This window comes from Lacerta agilis, chromosome 2 (genome assembly GCF_009819535.1).
Source record: "Lacerta agilis isolate rLacAgi1 chromosome 2, rLacAgi1.pri, whole genome shotgun sequence".
NCBI classification, from domain to species: Eukaryota; Metazoa; Chordata; class Lepidosauria; order Squamata; family Lacertidae; genus Lacerta; species Lacerta agilis.
In genome coordinates, this window is record NC_046313.1 from 114,955,371 (window position 1) to 114,980,182 (window position 24,812).

Here is a 24,812-nt window from a genome sequence, read left to right on the forward strand (position 1 = left end):
GGGTGGGAGCTCAGACCACAACATTGAAAGATTGCAACATTGTAACATTGACCCATTTAAGCACTGATTATCAAAAGGGGATCCAGGAAGGATCCTGGAAATTACAGGCCAATTAGCTTTACACCTGTCCCTGGAAAACTCGTGAAAAGTGCAGGAAACTTGAATAGTTTCAACTGCTTGGCAGGGGGTTGGACTGGATGGCCCTTGTGTTCTCTTCCAACTCTATGATTCTATGAACTTTATTTTGTTGGCAGCTGGCCGGTTGGAATCACACAAATTATACATGCAGAAGGCAGAGAGCTCTTTTTGTGGAAGGTTTTCCCAGCACCAAAAGAGCTTTTAAGCTCTCTGCCTTGCATCACAGACTCTGGTAGGTTCTCACAAGATCTTGTGGGGCTGTCCTGAGTTGCGATGTGAGGTGAGAATCTTCTCCGGAGAATATTCTCCAAAAGGTTATTCTTGAGAATTTTAACATCACTAGTCCTGAGTTCCCATGAGATCTTGCCAGTGCCTCCCAGAGCCCAGGAAGCAAGACCCAGGTCAGACCTGTTCAGTGCAGAAGGTCAGATTGTGGGGCAGCTCCAAGGGAGTGGCTTAACTAGGCCCGTTTCTGCATATATGTGCCACCCCCAGAAGAGAAGAAGAGCCTGCTTCAGGCCAGGGGCCAGCCTAGTCCAGCATCCCTTGCTCACAGTGGCCCCCCAGATGAATGGGATGCTGGACCAAATGAGCCATTGGTCAGATCCTGCAAGCTCTTCTTTGTGTACATTAAGTCTGTGAACTTTTGATCTCCTAATTTAGGGCTTCTGCCTGTAATACAGCAAGATTAGGCTGCTTCCTTCATCTGCAGGACCCCTAACTCTCTGCCCCCTCTCTCTTCCTTTCCAGGCTCCACTTCTCACTCTCTGCGCTACTTCTACACAGCCGTGTCTGATCCTGGCCAGGGGCTGCCCCAGTTCATTGCTGTGGGGTACGTGGATGACCAGCAATTCATTCAGTATGACAGTGACACCAAGGAGGCGCTGCCTCGCGTCCCCTGGATAAGGAAGGTGGAAAAGGACAATCCTCAGTACTGGCAGTGGCAGACTCAGATCTCTCAGGGCTCTGAGCTGGCGTTCAGGGAGGGTCTGCACATTCTACGGAATCGCTACAACCAGAGCGGAGGTGAGTGAAAGGCAGGAGAGTCACAGAGTCACACTCCCCCCCCCCATATCTTTCCCTCCAGGGGCCAGAATTGCAGGGAGGGGTCTGCTGGGAGAAAGGGAAATGGAGGGTGGGGGTCTCCACCCAGGGCAGAAGCTTCTTCCCCTTCCCTTCTGGTCAGTTCATAACTGAAGGAGTGGAGGAGGGCAGAGGGAAGATCCCATTCAAGGTCTTAATGGGGGCTGGGAAGGTGTGGGGTGGAGGGGGCAGAGAATGAGACTGGGGAGGGGGAGAGACCCTCCAGAATGACACTCTCTGGACCTGCACATCCTGCCAGGGAAATGTCTCCCTTGCCTGCCCTTCCTTCCATGCTAGGCTCAGCTTAGGCCTTCTGAGGAGGAAATCTGTCTAGTTCATTACCCCCCCCCCCATCTCAAACGGTTTTAATTTTATAGCACTTCAAAGTTTCGTGAAATCTGCGTTTCTGTCCTCCTTGAGATCCTCGGCTTTGTGTACATTTTATTTCCCCCCCTCCATAACCAATGATCATATCTCTGAAATTTTACACAAAGCTCAATAACGTGATGAGGATTTCAGGAAAAATACACCAGCACTCAAAAGATTTTATAAATGCCTAAAATCTTTTATAAATGTAGTTTTTTTGGTGGAAAAACTAGGTTTAGAAAAACTAAATTTTCCGTGTGTGGGCGTGATGGAATCAAAAGTGAAAATTATTGCAAAGACATGCTCTTTCTCAACAAAGAATGAAATTTATGGGTTTTTTATGTCTTGTAACAAAATTTTGTGTTTTTTGAACATCGTAGGGGGAAAATGGTTAGTGGGTACAACTTTCCTACAATCCATAGCTGTGATAGAAAAAATTAATGAAACAAAGTTGTTCATCTGAAAATTTAAATTAATATTGGTTATTATAGGTTTGTTTCCCCCCGAAAGTGCAGACTTGTTTTTAGTTTTGGGGTAATTAAAATTATGAAAATTGAACACTGGAGTAAATTTACACAATATTTAAAGGATCATTGTAATCAATTAACAACGCTAGCAGGATTGTAAAAAGTCTTGAAATGTTTACAATTAGTACCTTTTTACTTTTATTTAAAGATATTTTTTTTTATAAAATTTTTATTGGTTTTCCATATAAACAAAAACACAGAGACAATACAGGACAGAAATACAACATACAACAATTTCAAACAAACCTAAACATAAATACATCTAAATCGGAACACCAACATCCCTTTACTTGTTACAAAAAAAAATATTCTTGTTTCAAATCTTCTTGGGGTGACTTCCCCCGTTTTCTCTCCTTTGCATTCAATACTAATATACTTTGATAACATCCATCTTTAACTTTAAAATCCATTATCAATATCCATTATCATTAAAATAGCCAAATAAACTTCTTTACCTTGATTAACCTTATAATACAACATATTGCTTCTTAAATCAATTCTAAAATCTTATTTACCTAAACTTCTGCTAATAATCATTCAGATATCACTTCTTTAGTTCAAAATCATAAAAACTTAACATCTTATAATACAACATAATACTTCTTAAATCAAATCTTAAATTATATCTTACTTAAACTGCTGCTGATAATCAATCACATATCTCTTCACTAGTTCAAAATCATAAAATCTTAACACGCTATCCTCAGGGTACCATAGAGCCGTCCTAATTATAATTCAAACATTTTCACCCTATCCCTCTTCTAACCATTTTCCTAGGCCATCTCAGGCTCACCCACCAAACATCTCTCCATCTCCCTCCATCATCCTTGTTCAGTATCAGCTCTTTTTCTTTAATGCCAAAAATCAAAACACAGTCCATAAACTTCCTCGCAGGGAACTTCGGGGAACGCCAACTCTCATCTTCCAGCAACACCATTTCAAAGTTCAGATTATCTTCCACTTGTATCTTCAGAAATCTTCTCACCTTCATCTCTGGACTCCCACTCCAGAGACAGGGTATAAATCTTCCAGCCCTGGGTCTCTCACACTCCCAAGGTTTTAAGGCACCAACCCTGTGTCTCTCACTCCAGCAGGGTTTTTCAGCTCCTTGGAGTTGCGAAGTCGCTTTATTATATTTCTCCAATATTCCCTCCAGTTCCCTGGCAAAGTTTACTTCCAGTTTGGCAAAGTTCTCCAAAATCTCACTATTTTTCCTTGATCCATAAAACATTTCTTTGAAGTTCAGTCTTATCAAATCCATTTTCTGATTCAGCAATTCTAATTTTAAGAGGGTTATCCTTTGTTCATGGGTAATGCCCGGATCTAAAACCAGTTTGAAAGCGAAAGCGAGCATGGTTGAAGAAGACAAAGGGTATCAAGTTTCAGTACTTTTCCATCTTTAACTGCTAGTTTTCCAGCGCCATTTTCCCCTGAGGCAGAGTGCAAAGAACAATCCAAAACTCCAAAAAAGAGATATTTCCAATATCTTCAATCCCCTAACAGGGATTCAATCCATCTCATCTGTCAAAAAACTTCAAAACAACATTGTATCTAACGGTGCAGCTGCAGCTACTGGAGACTTAGTTATCTTCTCTGCACAACAAAGGAGAGGGACGGGCTTCCTTTTGACATCCCTCCCGGTTGCCAATTGTTAAATTGTAATCCAATTAGTCCGTACTTACAGCAGCCGGGGGTTTTTTTTTTCTTTACAGTTTCAGAAGAACGACGCGCTCATGCAGGCGGCAGCCGCCGCATCGCCACCCGGTTGGGGCATTGCCTCCACAGCCCAGCACTGGGTACCCTTCACTCCCTTTCCCCTTTTACAAGGGGATCGGGAGAAGAGCCCAGCGCTATAACGGGCTCGCTGGAGAGCCCAAGCCGCGGGACGCTCTTCCCGCGGCTTATCGGAGCCCCGCTGTGCGGTAGCGGGGCTCCTACCCCCGGGCTGGCCTGGGTCGTCTCGCTACCGAAACGACCCACGACCGCTCAGCATGGCGTCCTCGCCGGAAGTCTACTTTTATTTAAAGATTGAGATAAATTTAAAAAGAAAAAGTAGATTTGAAAAATGTATAAATGCGAGGATATATGAGGAATTTTGAAAGCCATGGGGGGGGATGGAGGGAAGTTGCTAAGCTCAAATAAGCAGAAAATTAATAGAAGGAATAATTTGATTGTATTTGAATATATAAAATAGAAATGTAATAAAATATTTTGTTAAAAAATAAAATTATGAAAATTGGCTATATTGTGAAATCAATTTAAAAAAAAAATTCAGTCAGAAACTTTAAATGCTGAGAAGTAAGGTAATAAGACCTAGTAAGAAAAAGATTAAAATAATTTAAAATTATGCATTATATAGAATTATGCAACATTACATGATCCCCAGTTTGTTTTTCAGAATATTATTGCATACAAAGACATGTCTATCTTTTTTTTGGGGGGGGGGGAGAATGATGTTTGCGTGCCATCTTGAAATAATGGATGCATGGAGACTTTTTAACATTTATTATTTTAAATATATTGAGGCGTAATTCAATATGAGGGGAAAAACGGACAGACTGTGAAATCGCAAAGGATGCTCCTCTTGGACAGGAAGGGAAACCCCCCCACCCCTCCCCCTCCCCCGCCTCCGGGGAGTTGGGAGAATCCACTAGGGATTTGGGGGGGGGAAGAAAGTGTGGGGGGAGAGAGAGAGGAGGGCAATTAAAGGGGGACTTTAGAGGCTCAGGATTGTAGTGTATGCGGATGAGCCTTCAAAAAGAGAAAATGCTGGTTGATTTTTCTCAACTCTGACTGCTGCTTCTTCCCTGAGTCTGAGGCAAATAAATCCTTTTTCCTGGACTCTTTTGCTGATGGGGGGGAAGGGGCTGCTCTGACCCCCCTTGACCTCCTGGGCCTCTCTTGGTACTTCCAGGGATCCACACCATTCAGCGGATGTATGGCTGTGAGCTGGGGTCAGGGCGCAAAGGAGGATACAATCAACATGGCTATGACGGGAGGGACTTCATCGCCTTCGACAAGGAGACCCTCACCTGGACTGCAGCAGATACGGGGGCCCAAGTGACCAAGAGGAAGTTGGATGCTAACATGAACTACAACAAGTACCAGAAAGAGTACCTGGAGGAGGCTTGCATTGAGTGGCTGCAGAAATACCTGGACTATGGGAAGGAGACTCTGCTGAGGACAGGTGAGGGGTGGGGGCAGTGGGTTGGGTGCGGGGGCTCAGTGGGGCAGTTTCCCTACATGCTCCCCTCCCCCCCCTTAACAGTCTTCCTTTCTGGACCAAACAGAAAGCACTTTTCTTGGTGGTGGTGGCAGAAAGAGGTTTGGGGCTCTGGGAGGAGAAAGGGGGTCACTTCAGACTAGGATGGGGGGAGTTTAAAAACAGCCCCCCCCGTGTCCCTTTAGCTAGAATAAGGGGTGGCAAAAGACAAATGGGGAGGAGGGGGCACAAAGAAACAGCAGGGAAGAGGCTAGTAATGCAAAATGCATTTTAAATTAAGTAAAAAAAGGAAAATTGAAATGGACAGATTTGAGGCGGGATACAGAAAAACCATTTGCCTTTACTCTTGGGTATGTACCTATGGCGAAAGTCTTTAAAACTAAATTAATTAACCCTTTTTTAAAAATAGAAAATGTGTGGGGAGCCCATAAAATATGGATGCAGCCCCCTCACTAAGACTGTAGGTTAGCCACTCGTGGCCTAGAAGCAGAAAACCTGCACAGAGTGAGAGAGTATGGGAATTCCCTCTTCTACCTCTTTATATTTTTTATTTGTGGGGAATTCTACTTTTTTCCATGGGAAACATTCATCTTCCTCAACCCCGTGCCTTGAAATGGTACAGTCCACTCTTCTGCCTTCAGGAATCTGGCACAGGGACCAGTCACATGATCAAGCGATTTGACTGGCTTTTTTCCTGTCTCCTTATTAGCTTTGCTAAAATGAAAATTAATAAAAAATTAAATAAATAAATAATTTTAGTATTTGTACCCCACCCCTCTGTCTGGGTTTCCCCAGCCACTTTGGTCAGCTTCCTTTTTGAGGAATGACACATACGTATTAGCCGTGCTTAGAGAGATCTGAGCAAATGCATCCATGGGGGCCTGGTGATCGTTCGACACTGAGCATATTTCTTGAGGTTGAGGATTTCACCCCAAAAGCCACAATGAAGCGTTTTCAAGGGTGAGAAAGTGCAAACGAGGTTGTCCCTTGGGTTTCTGCTCTTAGGATTCCTTCAGGCTCCCGTTATTGATGTCTATCTTTTAACTCCAGTGCTTCAATTTTTGCAGAGGCTCCGGAGGTGAAGGTGACCAGGAAGGCACACTATGACAACCTGGAGACCCTCGTTTGCCAGGTCCACGGCTTCTACCCCAAGGAGATTGATGCCAACTGGGTGAAGGACGGGGAGGTCTGGCACGAGGGCACCTCCCGAGGATTGGTCGCCCCCAACTCGGATGGGACCTACTATGTCCTGCTCAGTGTCAAGATCGACCCCGAGGAGAGGGACCGCTTCCGGTGCCGCGTGGAGCATGACAGCCTGGAGAAGCCTCTGGACGTGGCCTGGGAGAAGGAGCCAGGTGAGAGACAGGCAGCAGGGAGGGGAAGGGGTGGGCTCTGGGTGGGGGATTTCCACCCAACTCCTCCCTTCAGCAGCAGCAGCACAGCTCAGATGGGGAACCCCCAAGTTAGATCCTGCGTATGTCTTTGGAGGCAGTAATTGGAATCTGGAGATTTCGACAGAGATGCAGCCTTTTCCAGCAAGTGTCTCATAGGCCTTGAACTCAAATTGGATGTCGTAGGTAAAAATTGGCCATCACCTTTTTGACTTTAAACCCAAGTAGTTGTGATGTCACAGAATGTGGGCAGATATTTTACTTCTTCAAAATCAAATGTGTCAGCACAGTGGAATAAAATTTTATTATGGCACCTATCTGTGGAAATAGACCCCCCCTTTCCAATTTCATCTCTATAGGTACTTGTGGGCACCTTGGGAGGAGATGAGGGTTGTTTGGGGGGGGTTGGTTATCCACCCTCCCTGGGACTTCACTGCATTTCACAAACTGGTGTTAGGGTTGCCATGTTTTCAAGAGCAAAAAAGAGGACACATTTGCCGACTTCTACTTTTAACTTCGGATTTCTATGACGACTCTCATGTTAAATACCTCTATTATTTGTAAGCTATAGAGGCTGTGATATATTGCTAGTAGCAATGTTCTTTCAGCAACAAAATAACAATATTCAGCTATTTGTTTGTTTGTTTGTTTGTTTGTTTTAATTATCCTCTATTTAAATCCTGGACATTTTGCCTCCTTTTAAAAATCTGTCTGGACAGACATTTTAAGTCTGAAAAAAGGTGTGTCCAGGAAGAACCGGATGTATGGTAACTCTATACAAGATGCTTTTTTCTAAGGGTCTGTGCCTTCCCTGAAGGCTGTAATGCTGGGCTCTGGGGGGTCTCAGATAGGAGGGAATCCCTTCTTATCAGGGTCATAACAGAGAAAGCGCCTGAGTAGGAGGAGTGTGTGATGAAACACATGTGCCTGTCAACTGTCTTCCTTAAATAAATTGGTTATTTTGAAGACCTCTAATGCTGAACTCTGGTGGGGGGGGGGGAAACTCCCTTGTATTGGGGCCACTACAGAGAAGACCTTGGCCTGTCAGAAGAGAGAGAGCTTGCTTTGCACACGTAAAGTCCTCCCAAGTTCATAGCCAAGCACCTCCACTCAAATCTCCTGCTTGAGGCCTTCGGGAGCTGCTGCTGCTGCCAGTCTGAATAAAATTTCTCTTGTCCTATTTTAGTCAACCTGGGGCTCATTGTGGGAGCCATTTTGGGTGTCCTGACTGCCATCGTGCTGGTCTCTGGGATCATCTTCTTCATCAGCAGTAAGTTAACTCTGGATGTATTTGCTGTGTCTCCTGTGTCCTTCTGTTTTAGCCACATTGGGAATGTGCTGGGGAAGCCTTCCTGGCAACTGCCGCTGGAATCCCTACAGAGACCCCCTCCCCATAAAGCACCCTTTTCACCAAAAGTAATGTTGGTCGTTGCTTTGCGCTCACTCTGTGCTCAGGAAATTCACTTTCCACCTGATGATTTTATTTTATTATGTATTTTGTGCACTCATTTTGTATTTTTATGTTGTGAACCATCTTCCCATCTTCAGATGAAGGCTGGTATACAAATTTAATCAATAAATGAATGAATATATAAATATTGATCTGGGAGGACGCTGTATTGAACTGAATAGGACTTGTCTCTGAGTAGACATGCCTAGAATTACACTGTTAAAGTTCATTATTTATTCCTCCCCCCCCCACCCCCAGGCAAGTTTGAGGATTAGGGACCTACTGGGAGTAAAATAATAATCCGAAAAGGAATGAGTGAAGGGACTAGAGAATGTTTCCTTCCAGCCTCTTGGAATTTATCCACTGCCTGGCTTTCATGTTGATTTTTAAATTTAATTTTCTCACTTTTTTCTACTTCTTTGTAACTTGAGTTCCTTGAAAAGCTCACCTTCTGTGCTCACTTTCCTTGGAGGTGTTTGGCAGAGACAAGAGGAGCATGTGCTAGGAAGGTTTCAGCATCACCTCACAGAGTGTTTGTTGTGGGGGGAGAAGGGAGAGGAGAATGTTAGCCGCTTTGAGACTCCTTCGGGTAGTGAAAAGCGGGATATCAAATCCAAACTCCTCCTCCTCCTCCTCCTCCTCCTCCTCCTCCTCCTCCTCCTCCTCTTCTTCTTCTTCTTCTTCTTCTTCTTCTTCCAGCTCTGACCTTCTGCTTTTGTCTCTACAGGGAAACGGAGTGAGAAATTAGCCTACAAAGCCGCCTCAGGTGAGTGACTCCTCCCCTCTCTCTGTATTTGACATATTTCCCCCCACTATGGAGCAGTAACAGGTTACAAACAGACAAAAATTTACATGGTGGTGGCCTGGTCCTTAAGCACAAGACCCTGATGGAAAGCTTAAGCCTGGCTGCTCAGCCTGTCTGTGGACAGCAAAAGGCTGCAGAGAGACTGTTGGCTGAGGGAGGGGCTCCAAAAAGCAGCAGGAGGAAGAGCTGAGGGTGTGGGGAGAGAGGGATCTCTGGTTGTTTAATTTACTAGAACCTGAAGCTAAAGATTTGGTTGGTTTGCTCAAGTCTGTGGCTGTCAGGAACCCTCCCCACCACTGCTCCCCCCTCCGCTTTCTGCCCCCTTCCTGACCAGATCGCACCCACTCCCCACTCTAGTCCCCCGCTGCCTCCATGCCAGTCTGTGCCCATCTCTCTTTGCCCTCCAGCGTCTGTTTCTCCTTTCAATGCTGTCCTTCAGCCCCCTTGCCTCTGACCTGCCTGTCCCTGAACATCCCCAGATTGAGACTGTTTTGGGATGGGGTTGGAAGGAGGGAGGAGAAGGGGTGGGGGATGGGATCTCCCTCCTCGGGATCCTGACTCCTGTGTTTCCTCCCTTTTGCAGTAAGCGACCGGGGGTCTGACAGCTCCTCCAGCGGTAAGTGAGGGTGTGGGGGGGCAAAGGGGGGCTGTTACAGAAGGCTCTGCGGGGAACATCCTCAAATGGGGAAAAGCTTCTCCTCTTACCCACCCTGGGGGTTCCAAGAGTGGCATTATCTGGTCCCTTGCTGTCCCTTGCCTCTGGGCTGCCTGTCCCTGAACATCCCCAGATTGAGACTGATTTGATATGGTGTTGGAAGGAGGGAGAAGAAGGGCTGGGAGATGGGATCTCCCTCCTCAGGATCCTGACTCCTGTGTTTCCTCCCTTTTGCAGAAAGCGACCGGGGGTCTGACAGCTCCGACAGGTCCAACAGGGGTAAGTGAGACTGATTTGGGGGATGGGGTTGACAGCTCCTCCAGCGGTAAGTGAGGGTGTATGTGAGGCAAAGGGGGGCTGTTGCAGAAGGCTCCGCGGGGAACATCCTCAAATGGGGAAAAGCTTCTCCTGTTACCCACCTTGGGGGTTCCAAGAGTGACATTATCTGGAGTGTCCATTGAGCTGAAAAAAGCTCTTGTGACACATTCTGTCTGTCCATCTGAGCTCCACAGAGGATCCCCTCCATCTGAGAAACGGTTTCTACCCACAATCTGAATGACAGATAGTCACATTTTGGGTTCTGGAAAAGGATTTCTCTTTCCACTATGACCACTTTGTGTCCTTCCGGTATTCCCCCATAGTGTACAGCTTGGCTCACTTGCTCGAGCTGCCCTCTGCAGGCATTTGCTCTGCAGGCCCATTTTGGCAGTGTTCTTAGCATATCTCATGTCTGATTTGACATGATGAGGGATGGTGAGGCTGGACTAGACGGCCTTTGGGTTCCCACTAGCTCTGTAATGCTGATGCCTCCACACCATGATGTTGGCTTAACTTTGAAACACTCCTGTTCTTTATTTCTGCAGTTTCATACCAGCCTGGTGTGTGAGATGAGACCAGAAGGAGCCTGCCCAAGTTTGGCTGTGAATTGCAGAGGCTCAGAGCTCCTGCTGTCCTTTAATGCTGTTTATGATGTTCCTTAATCCTGACTCTCACTCATCCATTCTGACTCCAGCTGTAACTTGAATTTGAGGAGAATCATGTTTTTCTGATGGGATTTTGGCCAATTTTGCTTTGCAGTTGATTTTCAGAAATGTGTTTGTATTTATCAGAAATGTGCAGGATATGCACAACTAAAAGCTTTAAAAGGGGATGGGGAGATTGAGCAGTGATTTTGATGGTTTCTCTTAGTTCTTTGTTGCTGTGGTTCCCTCCACAAGCTTTTCCCCAATCTTGTGTCACTCACTTTCCATCCAAATTGAAGGAAAGGCAACATTTGAGAACTGCTTTAGGTGTATTATGCGTGAAATAGGCTAAGTTGTTACTGCCGACCTGCCTCTTGGGCCAGCCAGCCTTTGGCTGTTGTTGTTGTTCAGTCGTTCCGTCGTGTCCGGCTCTTCGTGACCCCATGGACCAGAGCCCGCCAGGCACGCCTATCCTTCACTGCCTCCCACAGATTGGCCAAACTTAGCGTTTGGCTAAGTGGATGTAATGTCATGGAATGTATAAAAGCAGTCTAACTGCTCTGGCTGAGTGTTTTCAACCCACCTTCTGTGTGAGGAAGTGAAGAAACTGGCAGGGCAAGATGGTTGGTAGGGAGAAGGGATAGTTAGATGCTCAGGAATTGAAGCTGAAAGAGAGAAGGAACAGAGTGGCTGAAGAGGGAGGCGACTTTCCTACAGGAGATGAGAGGGACTGATTCTGCTGACAGCCAAGGAGGAAGCCAGCAAGGAGAAGAGGCAGGTCAGGAGCTTCATGGTCACAATTTGATCTGAAATAAGCAGCCCCTTCTTTTTGGCTGCAGGCAGTGGCTGCTTGGGGCGGCGGCAGCGCAGAGGCACCCCGCTGGGGGAGGGGCACAACGCATGCGGCGTGACGTCATCATGACGTCACAACGCACGTGGATGCAGAAAGGGGGGATTTCCCCCTTTCCGAGGCTTTTTTTCGGCGGGAGGTGGTGGCCAGCGAGGAGGGGGTGACAAGCGTGACACACCCCCCCCCTCGCTGGTCGGCCCCCCGCTGCCGAAAAAAGCGGCGGAAAGGGGAAAAAGAAGCAGAGCCGCGCTTGAATGCGCCTGCTCTGCTTCCTTTCCCCGCCCCCCACCGCTTTTTTCGGCGGGGGGTGGTGGCCAACGAGGAGGGGGTGACAAGTTTGACACCCCCCCTCGCTGGTCAGTGCCCCCCCCACTGAAAAAAGCGGTGGAAAGCACCCCGTCCGTGTGCTGCTGCTCCCGGGGTGACGGAGGGAGCAGCGGTGCGTGGGAGTGGCGGGAGGGGCCGCCGCTTGTCACCCCCACCCGCCGCTTGTTACCCTGTCACAGGGGGCATACCGCCCCCACCACCCCTCCCCAGCGACGCCCCTGGCTGCAGGCCTTTAGTTCATGAAACTTGTTATCTGGTCCCCACAGCCTTCTAGGTGGGGTGACCCACTGAGAGTCGGACCGCATGGACTATTCCGAATGAACTAGTTTTTTTGCCTTCAATTTGCCTGATTTTTATCTCACCCATTCTTGCTTTTCCACCTGTGGCACATATTTTTCCTCTCTGCGGTTCCCACTATATGATTCCCACAATCTTCCTTCCCTTTTCATAGGCTGGCATTCCTTAAGGAGACTCTTTTGTAGAAATAAGAATGCAATTACTCTCTTAAACCTCCAGGGGCCCCAGGACTCTTCTTGCCTAACCCAACGGATTTGCTGCACCTTGCTTTGATGACACTGGATATAATTATTATTATTATTCCTTTTGTAATATCAGTTTGACTTAAATAAACAAAGGTGGCCCCCCTCTTCTTTAGTCGTTCTTTCCATCTTATCACAGGAATTCCAGAGATTTTGAAGTTCCTGAGAATATTCACAGACTCTGGCAGGGAGGTGCCAATAATTGGTCTTCATTTGTAAAGTGGCTGAAGAAATAGTGTCCAAAGCGAGATGGAGACATAATCTGTGGTTTAGCAGGGGTGCGATTAAGTTACATGAGGCCAAGAGGGTCTGAAGTCTGGTCAGTGCCTAGATAGGGCACCACCTGGATGCTGCCTTTGGTTGCAGGACGAAAGAAAGGAGGATTGGGAATATAATAAAAGAAATATGTAGATATCTGACCTGGGGCAGGGTGTGGTGGGAGGTGACCAAGGCAGGGTTGCCCCAAAATTCCGCAATCCGAGGAGGAAGTTCTCCCACTGAGATGAAAAGTAGATCCCCCAAAATATTTATTTTAAATTTTTATCCCACTCTTCCAAAGGAGCTCAGGGCAGCACACATCAAAATGTTAAAACAATACCATTTAAAATGAGCTACTCTTTCTCCCTCCACCCTTGATATAAATCTTCCCTCACCCCTTCTTCCCTGGTGGGGAGAGGGATGCCATTTTGGGGTCCGCCTCAGGTGTCAAAATGTATTGAGCTGGCCTTGGTGTGTGAGTTATGCTATGTCCAGTGGGTCTTGGCAGAAAACAAGGAGATATTGGAGCACTGCAAATTATTTGCACATGCGCAGATAATAGTACATTGAGGCAACACATGGAGAACTGTACGGATGGTTGCAAAGCATCCCAAATTATTATTTCTGTATCAGTATTATTTTATTGTATAATCTTAGAAGGTTGTAGACTGGGACCGTTTTTTTTGGCGACACATGTTAACATTTAAGCAGCTCTACCAGGTCCTTGCATCGGTAAGTGGGGCAGGTGGGGGTGGGTGCCCACCTTGAAAACAGGCCTCCGTGGGGAGGGGATCATATTTTTATTTTTAATTTCATTTTCAAAAATATAGAGAGAATATTTAAACCCCCCTCCTTCCCACCTCTTCCTCTGCCCCACTTACAACTTCATACCAAATACAGCATGTATAAATACAGTGGTGCCTCGCAAGACGAAATTAATTCGTTCCGCAAGTCTACCATATGACTTTCCTTCCACACTTTTCCTGGGTTCTTTGCTTTTCTACTAATCTGCGTAATCCACATCTTTTTAATCATCCAATTTGTTATCTATTAAATGCTCTCTTATCTATTTCAACTCTGCTGGATTTACACGAGACCTGCTAAGCTATGTCTTTCTCTATACTGGTTCTTGAAATATTCAGTAAACATTATCCATTCCTCCTTATATTTTTTTTCTCTTATCCTGTTTGTCAGACCAGCCAGTTCAGTACATTTGAACATTTTTCACTGCCATTCTTCCTGAGTGGGTACTATCCTTGTTCTCCTCCTTTGTGCCAATAAGGTTCTAACTGCGGTGCGGCAGTGGCGTATAGTAATAAACACTGTTGTTTTGGGGGGAACTCCATTGTTAGCATCCCCAAAAGGAAAATCTCAGGTGTTTTTTGGGAAAGTTTTCCTGTATCTCTTTAAATTCATTATATATATTTTCCCAATATTCCTTATTTTACATGACCACCACATGTGAATAAAAGATCCCTCAAATTCATTACACTTCCAACACATACCATTTTCTTCTTTAGACATTTTCGCCAATCTGGTGGGTGTTAAATACCATCTGTAGGCCATTTTCATCATATTTTCTTTTATTGCATAACTTGCCGTTAAATTCATATTTATTTTCCACAACTTTCCCCATAATTCATGATCAATATTGTGACCCACATCTTGTGCCCACTTAATCCTGCTAAATTTCACAAATTCCTCTTTCATTTCCCACTCCAACAGCAGTTTGTACATTTTTGATAATAATTTTATATTTGTATCTAATAGGTCTTTAATAAACTGAGACTTTTGATCTGCAAAGCCATATCCCATATCTATCTAAAACAATTCATTAATGTGATGTACCTATAGTTAATTGGTAAGCAGATTTCTTAATTTCTCAAGATTTCTCAGTTTTGGTTCCTGTCCTGTAAGATATAAAATTTCACTGTAAGTTAACAACTGCTTATCCATATTTAATCATAGAATCGTAGAGTTGGAAGAGACCACAAGGGCCATCCAGTCCAACCCCCTGCCAAGCAGGAAACACCATCAAAGCATTCCTGACAGATGGCTGTCAAGCCTCCGCTTAATTTATTTGTTCTTTTCCTGGTCATAGCTTCCACTGGGGATATCCGCAGTGGTGTTTTTCTTTCTAATAAGTTGCTATACTTTCCCCATACTCTAAATGGTGTTTTTTTTCTAATTATGTGATTTGTAAAAGTTTTGTATAATTTCGCTTTTCCATGCCATAGGCTGGCAGGCACCACTTGCACCAATTCCAAATATGTGATATATGGGAGAACCTCAAGCATCCCCCCCCAACCTGTGACTTGCTTCAACTGGTCCCTTGAAGTTACAGGTAGGCAGCCGTGTTGGTCTGCCATAGTAAAAAAAAAAAAAAACCCCACAAAAAGCCAAAAGCTCATACCAAGAACAAACTTAGTTGGTCTCTAAGGTGCTACTGGAAGGATATTTTTTTTTTTTTTTTTTTGGTCCCTTGAAGGATTTCCTAGAAATCACCTGATTTCCGTTTCAACTGGGGAAGAAAGCAGCCTGTGGGGGGGGGGGGCAGAGGATTGCAAAAAGGGGAAAGCAAGAAAATACAACTAGAGACTGTGGAGAAATGGGTGAGGGTGTCTTGTGGCAGAGAGAGAGCGTGAGGGCAAGAAACGAAACACACACAAACCCCAGTGTTAATGAAGAATGAATACTACCTCAGAAAAATCTGAGAAATGTCAGGCAGGCAGCCTGAGATGCGGTCACTTGAAATTCCTTTGCTAGCTTGGCATGCAAACGAAATTTAGATTATTGTAACTCGCCAAAGACTGTTTTCTGCACCCTCAGCTATTCATCTTATAAGTAAAAATGAAAACCAACATTAAAAATAAAAAGTCCTTGTTCTGGGAACTGCCCTGGGACTTTCCAACCTGACTCAGAGGTTGCTGAGGGAGGCAGAAGGGGGCAAAGTTCCCTGAGAAACAATCCAGTTTTGAACGGAGAACCACACAAAGCAGGGGCATAGCAAGGGGGGGCGACCCAGGTTCCATAATGGAGGGGGTGACAAATTACCAAGGAACAATTATTTTTTGGGGGGGAAATTTGAAAATGCCTGCTCTGAATGTCTTGTCTTACTATACTAGGGATTATATGGCTATATATGAAATTTCATGCATATTGGTTAATATCTTGACCCTCCTCCACCAAAATAGCTGTTCACTTGGCTATTTTCCTATGTCATGAAGGCTGAATTTTCAGTTCGGTGGAGCACTTACTGTTCCCAACCCTAACCCTGTGGAAAGCCATCTAATTAATTTGATTTTGAGATGTTTTTAGGAGGTAATTTAATTATTGTTTGATGTTATACCAATGTTATGTATCTGATGTTAGCCACCCTGAGCCCGACTTTGGCCGGGGAGGGTGGGATATAAATAAAAGTTTTTTATTATTATTACTTGTTATTATTCCTTTGTAAGAAAATATGAAATAACGTAAAACCATTTTTGCGGGGGAAGGGGTTGACAAGAAATTTTCCACACCAGGTAGGCCTACCACCTGACCTTCCCATGTCGGGGGGGGGGGGCGACAATTTTTTTTGCCCCCAGGTACCAATTTACCTTGCTACGCCCCTGACACCAACGACGTTTTTTACGCCATAATCTATTTGTTAGCCTTTAAGGGGCAAGAAGACTTGTTGCTGTTTCCACACGATACCAAGAACGGGACAAAAATAACGTCAGGAGAGATGTCCCTGCAGCAGGGCCTGGTCTTGAGAGGTGGAAAAGCCTACAAAGATCCAGTGTGGGGCTGTGGTTTGACTGGGATATTGGAGTCTGGGAGAACCGGGTTCAAATCCTCACACAGCCACGAATATCTCTCAGGGACCTTGGGCCTGTCAGGGCCATTATGAGGAGAATATGAATGCCACCTGGATATAAATAATTCATTTTTTGAAGGCAGAGTCAGCTAGAGAGGAAGATTTTGGCTGCCAGGAAGAGGACCCAGGAGTCCTGGCTCCTGCCGAGTCTCCTCCCAAAGAGGACCCAGGAGTCCTGGCCACTTGGCTTTGAGGAAGAGAACTGTGTAGGCTCAGAGTTTTGCCCTGCATGCTGAGGGAGACGGGTCTTTCCAAGACTGGAGAGGGCATATAGGCCAGGCCAAGAGGGACAAATGCCAAAGTTCTCCCCATCTTGGCACTGAGGGGCATCGTGTGGAGAAATAAAACGTCTTCCCCTGAGTGACATTTCTGCCTGCTGATCTCCCCGTCAGGCAACCTGATCTGTGGGCTGCAGGTCTCCCCTGCAGGGAGGGAAGCGGGGAGGCTAAGGCAGGCCCACCCGGCCTGCTTGTTGGGGATGGAAGCCATTTTGTGGAGGGCTGGCAGTGAAGCAGAAATGGAGGGGAAATGGCTGCCTCCTCTTTCCCGAAGGGGCTGCCTCAAGCCGCTGCTTTCGTTATTTGTTCATTTTCATGCCACCATTCCGCTAAATTGATTCAAGGGTGGTTTAAAGTCATGTAACAAAGCTACCCAGCAGGAAAGCAGAGCTGCAGGCAAAGTCTAAAGTCCTGAAAACTTTTTAGAAAGTCTGTGAAGAAGAAAACATTTTCCTCCTGGCCGTTAGTAGTTGTCCTTGCCCACTCCACCTCCACGAAGAAGGGAAAGGAGAGGGAGAAAAGTCTCCACAGAGGAGACCAGGGGAGGAGAAGGTTCCTCAAGCCATTGAGTAATTTCTAAAACAAGACTAGTACTTTCAATTCAACTGAGAACCAGACAAACAGGCAGAGGGCTCTTTTGGCCCCGGTGAGATTTGGTCTTTAAAAAGAGCTGCAGCAGTGAAAATCCTGTCAGGTTTATCTTGTACCAGCTGTAGCATCCCTACTGTACTGGGGGGAAACAACCCATTTTGCAATAATCCTGTCAGGAGGTGAGCAGAACATGGATCCTTGTGGGCAGACTATCCCTGTTCAGGAAAAACTAGATGGAGCAGGTGAAAAGTGAAAATGCTTCCAAATGGGGAGTAAGAGCAGAGCCATCTTGGCTGGGGACTATCCATAACCCTCTCCTCCTCCTCCTCCTCCTCCTCCTCCTCCTCCTCCTCCTCCTCCTCCTCCTCCTCCTCCATGAATTAGTCTCAACCTCTTTTAAAGCCATCCAAGACATATCCTGCAGCAACAGAACAAAATGTGAACTATTTGACACATTTGTCGATGTTTAGGACGGGGCGAATGGCATTTCCCTGATTATGGGGGCTGTTTTTTTCATAAATGCTTTGAATATACTGTCACACAGCACCCCAGTCTCTGAGAGGGGCAAGATTCCAGGGGATCCAAGCATTTCCACAGAGAGTTTGGTTCCCTTAGGAGGGACGGAAGAGGGACGGTGTCTTTAGGGTGTGGGGTTTATTTGCACCTATATGCCACCTGAGCCTTTGATGGAGGGTGTTGGGCTTTTGGTTTTAACTGGAAAAGCCTCAAAACCAGTTTAGCACTTGGAGTGGTGTCCAGCTACGCTTCCTCTGCGTTTTCCTGCTTCTCCAGTGCTTTTGCAGAGTTTTTCAAACTTCAAACTTCTTCTTCTTGCGCAACGGTATGTGTTCCTTGTGCCAGCAATAAATTCCACAACGTCTAGGTTGTTTCAAAGTAAGCACGCTTTATTTACAAGCAGATAAATCACAGAGCTTCTCCCGGAGATTCGGACGACATCTCCGCTCCGGTCAGAACCGAAAGTAAGACTGAACAGGAAATAAATGGTGCGTCACATAAATCACAAAACTTAAAACCACGGAGAAACCTGGTCTGAACAAAGACATTGGATTCTTATCTCATTATACATAACAAAGCTATCTTTAGCCATCTCACCACTTGCCTTTCCCTGCAAGACTAATTACAGCCGTTAAGAGTCGTCAACAGGTTTTCCACACCTATCAGCTGATCACCCATTCCCACCACCCTTCTGAGCAATACCCCTCCCCACTCCCTCACTATATTTAAGGATCTGGTGACTTCTGTTTCAGTGTATCTGAAGAAGTGTGCATGCACACGAAAGCTCATACCAGGAACAAACTCAGTTGGTCTCTAAGGTGCTACTAGAAAGAATTTTCGATTTTGATAAATCACAAAGACATCGCATACAGCAGATACCCCGGATGTTGTGACACATCCTCTTCCCTGTGGGAGGGGCGTACTGTTGAGCTTATTTAACCCAGAAAGCTCCAAACCTCACAGGGGCTTACAGTATTCCCACCCCAGGAGATCTTGCTTCTCCCAGTCACAGCCTTGGCATCCAACAAAAATCAAGCCTGGCGCTGAAACAGCTTCTCCACCTGCAGACTCCTCTCAGCCCAGCTCACACACAAGGGCCATACTTTCTGACTTTCTAACTACCAGACAGTTGGGGGGGGGGTGAGAGCAACTTTTTTTGTTATACTAGGAGGGTACTTAGGTGACATCTACGGCCAGGGCCGTCTTAAGGAGATCGGCCGCCATGGCGTGGCGATCCCTCCGGCATCCCCGGCGTGCAGCCTCTCCGCCGCCTCCCTCCCGCGCTTGCTGCCCCTTGGGAGGGGTGTGGGCGAGCGGGGGATGAGGGGCGTGGCTCTGGAGCGACGCAGGGCTCTGCGCGCCCTTCCAGTGCTTCCGGGATGGGAGGCGAGGGCGGCCGGCTTGTGCTCCCGCACTCTGCCGGGCAGCCGGATGGCGCGGCGCAGCTGGGCAGCTCGCGCTCCACTGGGCAGCCGGATGGCACGGTTTAGCCGGCCAGCTCGCGCTCCCGTGCCCTCCCTCCAGGCTATTGCACCCTGGCGTGCCGCGCCACCAGCCCCAATGGACGAGACGGCCCTGTCTACAGCCATCATCTCACCGAGATAGTTCAACAACGGATCCCTCCATTAGATTTCCACGTTTGCTGGATCCAGAACCCCAGGAATTAGAAGGGACTCAGGCATCCTGCAGACTAACCTCACCCCCCAAACTCACAATAATACTTTGGCATCAGACAAGGGGAAATAGGGATGATAGAGATTATACAGCTTGCCCTTTTCATGCAGCTAGGGAAAAAGAGAACTCCCAAACAATTCTTTAGCGTCCGACTTTCACAGCGCCCCCCCCCCCGCCACCAATTAAATCAAAAAACTTCCTTGTTGGCGGCCACAACTTGTCTCTTTCCTGATTTCTTGGAAAAGGCAGCAGATGCGGGGATTGAACCTGGGGTCCTCCCCTGGCAACCCCCCTCCGCCCTCCCTGCAGGGTAGGACAGGAAGGGCTGCCAGGGGGAGGGAGGCGGAGATTCCCAGCGAGGATCTGCAATCACTTTCTCTTTCCCCCTCCAGTTCACCACTTGCGCCTCGAGTTCTGCCAGGCGACGGATTCCGCAACCTGCCCGGAGTTTTGTGATTGGCGCAATATTTCCCTGTCGCCCAATCCCGGCTCCCGCTGCTGGTGGTTCCGCAGGCGGGGCAGAGAGCGGGCCTCAGAGCGTCAGAGGAAGAAGGACGTCGCTGGAGAAAAAGGAATAGGGTCGCCGTTTTTTGGGAGGGGGGAGATGGGGGTCCTCTTCCGCTGGCCCCCCCTGATTCTGTGGGCGGCTGCCCACCTGCTGCTCCTGGACTGCGCAGGTAAGGACTGTGCTCTGGGGCGGGGGGAGGAAATCATTTGCACTAAGTCCCCTTTTTTGGGGGGGGGGCGGGACTCACGACTCTTTGTGAATTGCATTTCGTGGGCAGTGAAAGGGGCGGCCGGGGAGTTTCTTGTCCGAAGTGGAGCCGGATCCCTTTCGAAACATCTGTTTCAATTCCTAGGACTTGTTGCTTGTTTTGTATGCCGTCCGGGGCAGGGGCTGCTTCACTCCTTGGCTCGTAGCTCAAGCCAAAAACGAAACAAAGCTTGAAGGTGTTGGCAGGATTAATGGTGGGGAAAGTGACTCGCATGTCCCGCCCCCCTGCTGCACCCTCGTGTTGACTCTGATGTATGTGTTTGTGTGAGTGTGTGCTGGACGGGTGTAGAGCTGACATCATTGCGGGGCGAAACCCCAATGTTCTTTTGTTCAGGAGTTCCCTTTTCATAGGCACGTCCATCATCTGGCTCTTCTGCTTTCCAGTTGTAACTCCCCCCACTCACCCTCACCAAAAAAACTCCTTTCCAATTGCCTGTCAAAAATGTAGGTTTTGTAAATTATGCAGGGGGCTTCTCTGTGCCGTTTTTGTACAGCCCGTTGTGCAGGAAGGGCACAAGCAACACCTGAGAAACAAAAGGGGGGCCCCCACCCTACAGCCCAGTTCCTCTTGAATGTCCCCTATTCTCCCTCCCCCAAAAAATAATTTTAAAAAGTTGGAGCCTCTGCCTGACTTCTGGGGCTCCTAGACATGAGTTGCCTTTGCTCAGAATATTCCTGCTCCCCCACCTCACCAATCCAATGGCTCTGTATACTAGTGTTTAACACAAGTAAATTCTTATTTCCCCATTCCTGGTTGCTGTCTTTGGTGTTTTTCTCCTTTAGTTTAACAAAGAAAAGTATATCCTGCTTTATTATGGTAAAAACACTAACTTTTTTACAGGAAATAGTAAAATAATAAAAAGTTTAAACCATTAAATAATAATTAAAATTAGCAATAAGAGGTCAAAACATGTCAGCGTTTAAGTATCCGGATAGGGTTGCCCAAAGAAAAGTGTTTTATGCCGACACTCTTGTGAGACAACCTCATTCTTCATGGGGTGGGAGAAAGATCTGGAGATACCAGCAGGGCATTTTTGTGAGTGGGAAGGGGGAATATGATGTTGAGATTATGCGGGAATTGTCTTTGACCGCTGCTGTTTATGAGATGAGGGAGATAACATTTGTTTTGCACTCCTCTTTATTGAAGAATATGATGGCAGATGGCCATCCAACCTCTGCTTACAAACCTCCAAGGAAGGAGAGTCCACAACCTCCCGAGGGAGACCTTTCCACTGTTGTTGAAACAAACAAACAAACAAAAAATTCCTTCCAGTAGCACCTTACAGACCAACTAAGTTTGTTCTTGGTTTGAGCTTTCGTGCGCATGCAAACTTCTTATCTGAAGTATGCATGCACCTTATCTGAAGAAGTTGACTGGCAGACCAACACGGCTACCTACCTGTAGCTATGATTAACTAGTTTGGGTTGGTTGGTTATTTTCTTATGTTTGTGGTTCCCCCCTCCAAAAAAAAATATTTTTTGCTTTTATTGTAAATAGTTTTGTGGTTCTCTAATGGAAAATGGTATGAATATAATACTATCATTAGTTTAATAGTTGCTTGTTGCATAAAAATTCTCAAAGTAACTTAAAATGCTTTAAGAACTAAAGAGTAAGACCTGTTATTTCTCTGTTAAACCGTCTCGATATGGGGGGCTGCCCCCTCACTGTGCTTCAGGAGGGCAAAGGGTGGTGGAGACCACTAAGTTCCTTCAGATTCCCCCTTACTTTGGGGGCTCACGTGTGACTCATTTTGCTGCTCTTGGTCTCCCGACCACGGAGAAGAACTCCCTGTGTTGCTTAGCCAGATGCCACAACCAGAGGCAGCCTTGCTCTGAGCTCTTGTGGTTTGAACTGGGGGAAGCCCTCGTCCTGGGGGGGGGGGGGGCGGGCTGGGAAGTGGGTCCCATTTGATCACACCATCAAGGTGTACGTAATTCAAGCAAACTGATCGTGCAGGTTTATGATTCCTTGCACTCTTATTTTCCACTGTGGAACTCCCTCAGAAGGTGGTCGATTCTCCTTCCTTGGAGGTTTTTTTTTTAGCACAGGTTGTATGGCCATCTGCCATGGATGCTGCTGTTGAGATGCCACCATTGTAGGGAGTGGCACCCTCAGGGTCCTGCCTATGAACCACCCTGTATAGGGTGGTATATAAATGCAATATTATTATTAATAATAATAATAATAATAATAATACAGTATGTCCTATTTTGCTACCTGAGGCAAAACAGGAATTGCCTCCTCCCCCCCCCAGCACTGTGCCCCCCTACCTTTTGCCATGGAAATGCCCCAGCTCTTGCTGAACTCAGTTCTGCTTCTCTGTCCAGGGGTGGAAAAGATGAGCGGCAACACCAGGCACCAAAACGCCTCCCCCTTGTCAGTCGGGGGGGGGGGGAATGTTCTGGTGGCAGCTGAAGCGGTAGGGTTGCTCTGGGTAAAAAACTGAAAAACCTCTGCTCAGCTCCCTCCCTCGCCTCCAATCTCTGCCCATGTCTTTGTTAACTGTTACTGTGGGTCTCGGATAATCTCTAGGCCAGGCTTCCTCAAACTCGGCCCTCCAGACATTTTTGGCCTACAACTCTCATGACCCCTAGTTAGCAGGACCAGTGGTTAGGGATGATGGCAATTGTAGTCTCAAAACATCTGGAGGGCCGAGTTTGAGGAAGCCTACTGTAGGCAGAGAATAGAACAGGTGTTGGAAGGGAGGTTCCATCTTTACACCCAAATCTGTGAGGCCATTGTTGGTAGTGACAGAGTCATATTTTTAAATTGAGTTTATATTCACACCTTCCTCCCAAAGGAGCACAGGGTGGGAATTAAGGGGCTGCAGCTGTCCTGGAGGGCCATCTCTGTGGGGCTCACCCTGTACCCTGTACAGCGGTAGCCCTAGAGAAGTACCATGGAGCCTTGGTCCTTTCCTAATGCATAAAGGAGGCACAAAGCCCCCTTAGTACAATTCACTGTGACTTGTGAAGAGGGTTAAGGAGTGTGGTGAGTGGGCAGGAACAGCAAAATATGCTGATTGATGTCAACAAAAGTTAATATCTTCTGATGGGGATCTGCTGTGGCCACCTTAGGCCACCTGGGCCAGAGCTCTGTCTCCATTCCTGTGTTTGATCTCATGGGGCAAGTGTGGGGAAAGGGGATGTTGGGCCACATGTTTGTTTGGAGGTTCTAGCAGGGGAGCGCAGCTATCGTATACCCTTGACCGAAGAATGGTACACTCCTTCTATCTGGGATGGTCGTCCTCTTCCACCGAGCGCGCAGCTTCGGGAGGGACGCACATGGAGCGGTGAGGGAGGAAGGGGACACCCGCCTAGCCAGCCAGATCAGCCGAATCAACCCTGGCGATCAATGGGGTGACAGATGTCGCAGCCAGATCGCCCTCACATCCGTTGGGCCAAATGTTAAGACCTGACCCCAAAGTTGCATTTGTCCTCCTGCCCTGGCTATCACTGTGGGGTCTTCTTTCTCAAGTGGGGTTCGGCGCAGCCATCGGGAAGAAGCGCGGAATAGCCCTCCGGGGAATTCCGAGCAACGTCGGGAATTTCGGGGGGTTCGCAAAGGCTCTGCGACCCCCAAACCCACGAGGGGGTACCTTGCGGTTTGCGACACCCAGAGGCGCCAAAGCGTGCTCTCCCGCTCTGCGGATTTTTGCTATAAATCCGTAAGACGGGATCGAGCTGCGGGCGCAAGGGAGGCATCGCTAACCCGACGTTGCGCAGCCTCTGGCTTCTGATGAAAGCGTCAGATTTCCTTAAATTAAAGATTGGATTCTGATTGAAGGAAGGGGTAAGACCCCAGTAAATTTTATTCAATTTGAAATTGGGGAAGAATTCGGACAGCTGAAGGGCGCAACAAGGGAGTCTGCCCGACAGCGGTGAGGAAAATGGCGCAGGACAGAATGTCGCAGGAGTGATCTACGGTTTGGAAATCCTACAGAGTGAGTGACTGATTTATTAAAGACCTTTTCTTTACTTGAGAAAGGCATTTTAGATTTAAATTGGATAGAGTGGAAGTTTATGGTGGTGGAGAAACCTCGGGATACCCCTGGTGAAGTCCCTGCCGAGAGGTTGTGGGGTGAAAGATCGCCTGTACCTCATTTAAGTTGAACAAAACCAAGACTAAGATGATGGTGAAGAATGTTGAGAAAGATAAAATAGAAGAATTACAACAAAACACTGGCATACCAGTGACAAGGAAGGTTAAGTATCTGGGAATCTGGTTAACCCCTAAGAATATCAATTTATTTGAAGATTACTACCAACCAGTTTGGAAGGAGGTTAAAAGAGATCTAGAAGTATGGAATAGACTTAAGTTATCTTTTAGTGGAAGAATCGCTGCAATCAAGATGAATGTTTTACCAAGAATGTTATTTTTATTTCAAACGATTCCAATAATTAAAGGAACAGGACAATTCAAAGAATGGCAGAGAATATTGACAAGATTTATCTGGCAAGGGAAGAAACCAAGAATAAAATTTAAATTGCTGATTGATAAGAAGGAAAGAGGGAGCTTCGCCCTACCAGATTTGAAATTGTATT

At 46.8% G+C, this 24,812-nt stretch overlaps 1 protein-coding gene across 1 annotated transcript in view; it reads left to right on the plus strand.

Moving 5' to 3' along the window:
• Nucleotides 1-24,812, plus strand: part of LOC117042534 — a 36,992-nt gene that overhangs the window by 2,548 nt on the left and 9,632 nt on the right. The window contains exons 2-9 of the mRNA XM_033142076.1: nucleotides 889-1,164; nucleotides 5,029-5,301; nucleotides 6,405-6,692; nucleotides 7,915-7,998; nucleotides 8,906-8,944; nucleotides 9,567-9,599; nucleotides 9,876-9,917; nucleotides 19,885-20,169. Coding sequence (XP_032997967.1) covers nucleotides 889-1,164; nucleotides 5,029-5,301; nucleotides 6,405-6,692; nucleotides 7,915-7,998; nucleotides 8,906-8,944; nucleotides 9,567-9,599; nucleotides 9,876-9,917; nucleotides 19,885-20,169 — 1,320 coding nt within the window. The remainder of the gene's footprint in view (nucleotides 1-888; nucleotides 1,165-5,028; nucleotides 5,302-6,404; nucleotides 6,693-7,914; nucleotides 7,999-8,905; nucleotides 8,945-9,566; nucleotides 9,600-9,875; nucleotides 9,918-19,884; nucleotides 20,170-24,812) is intronic.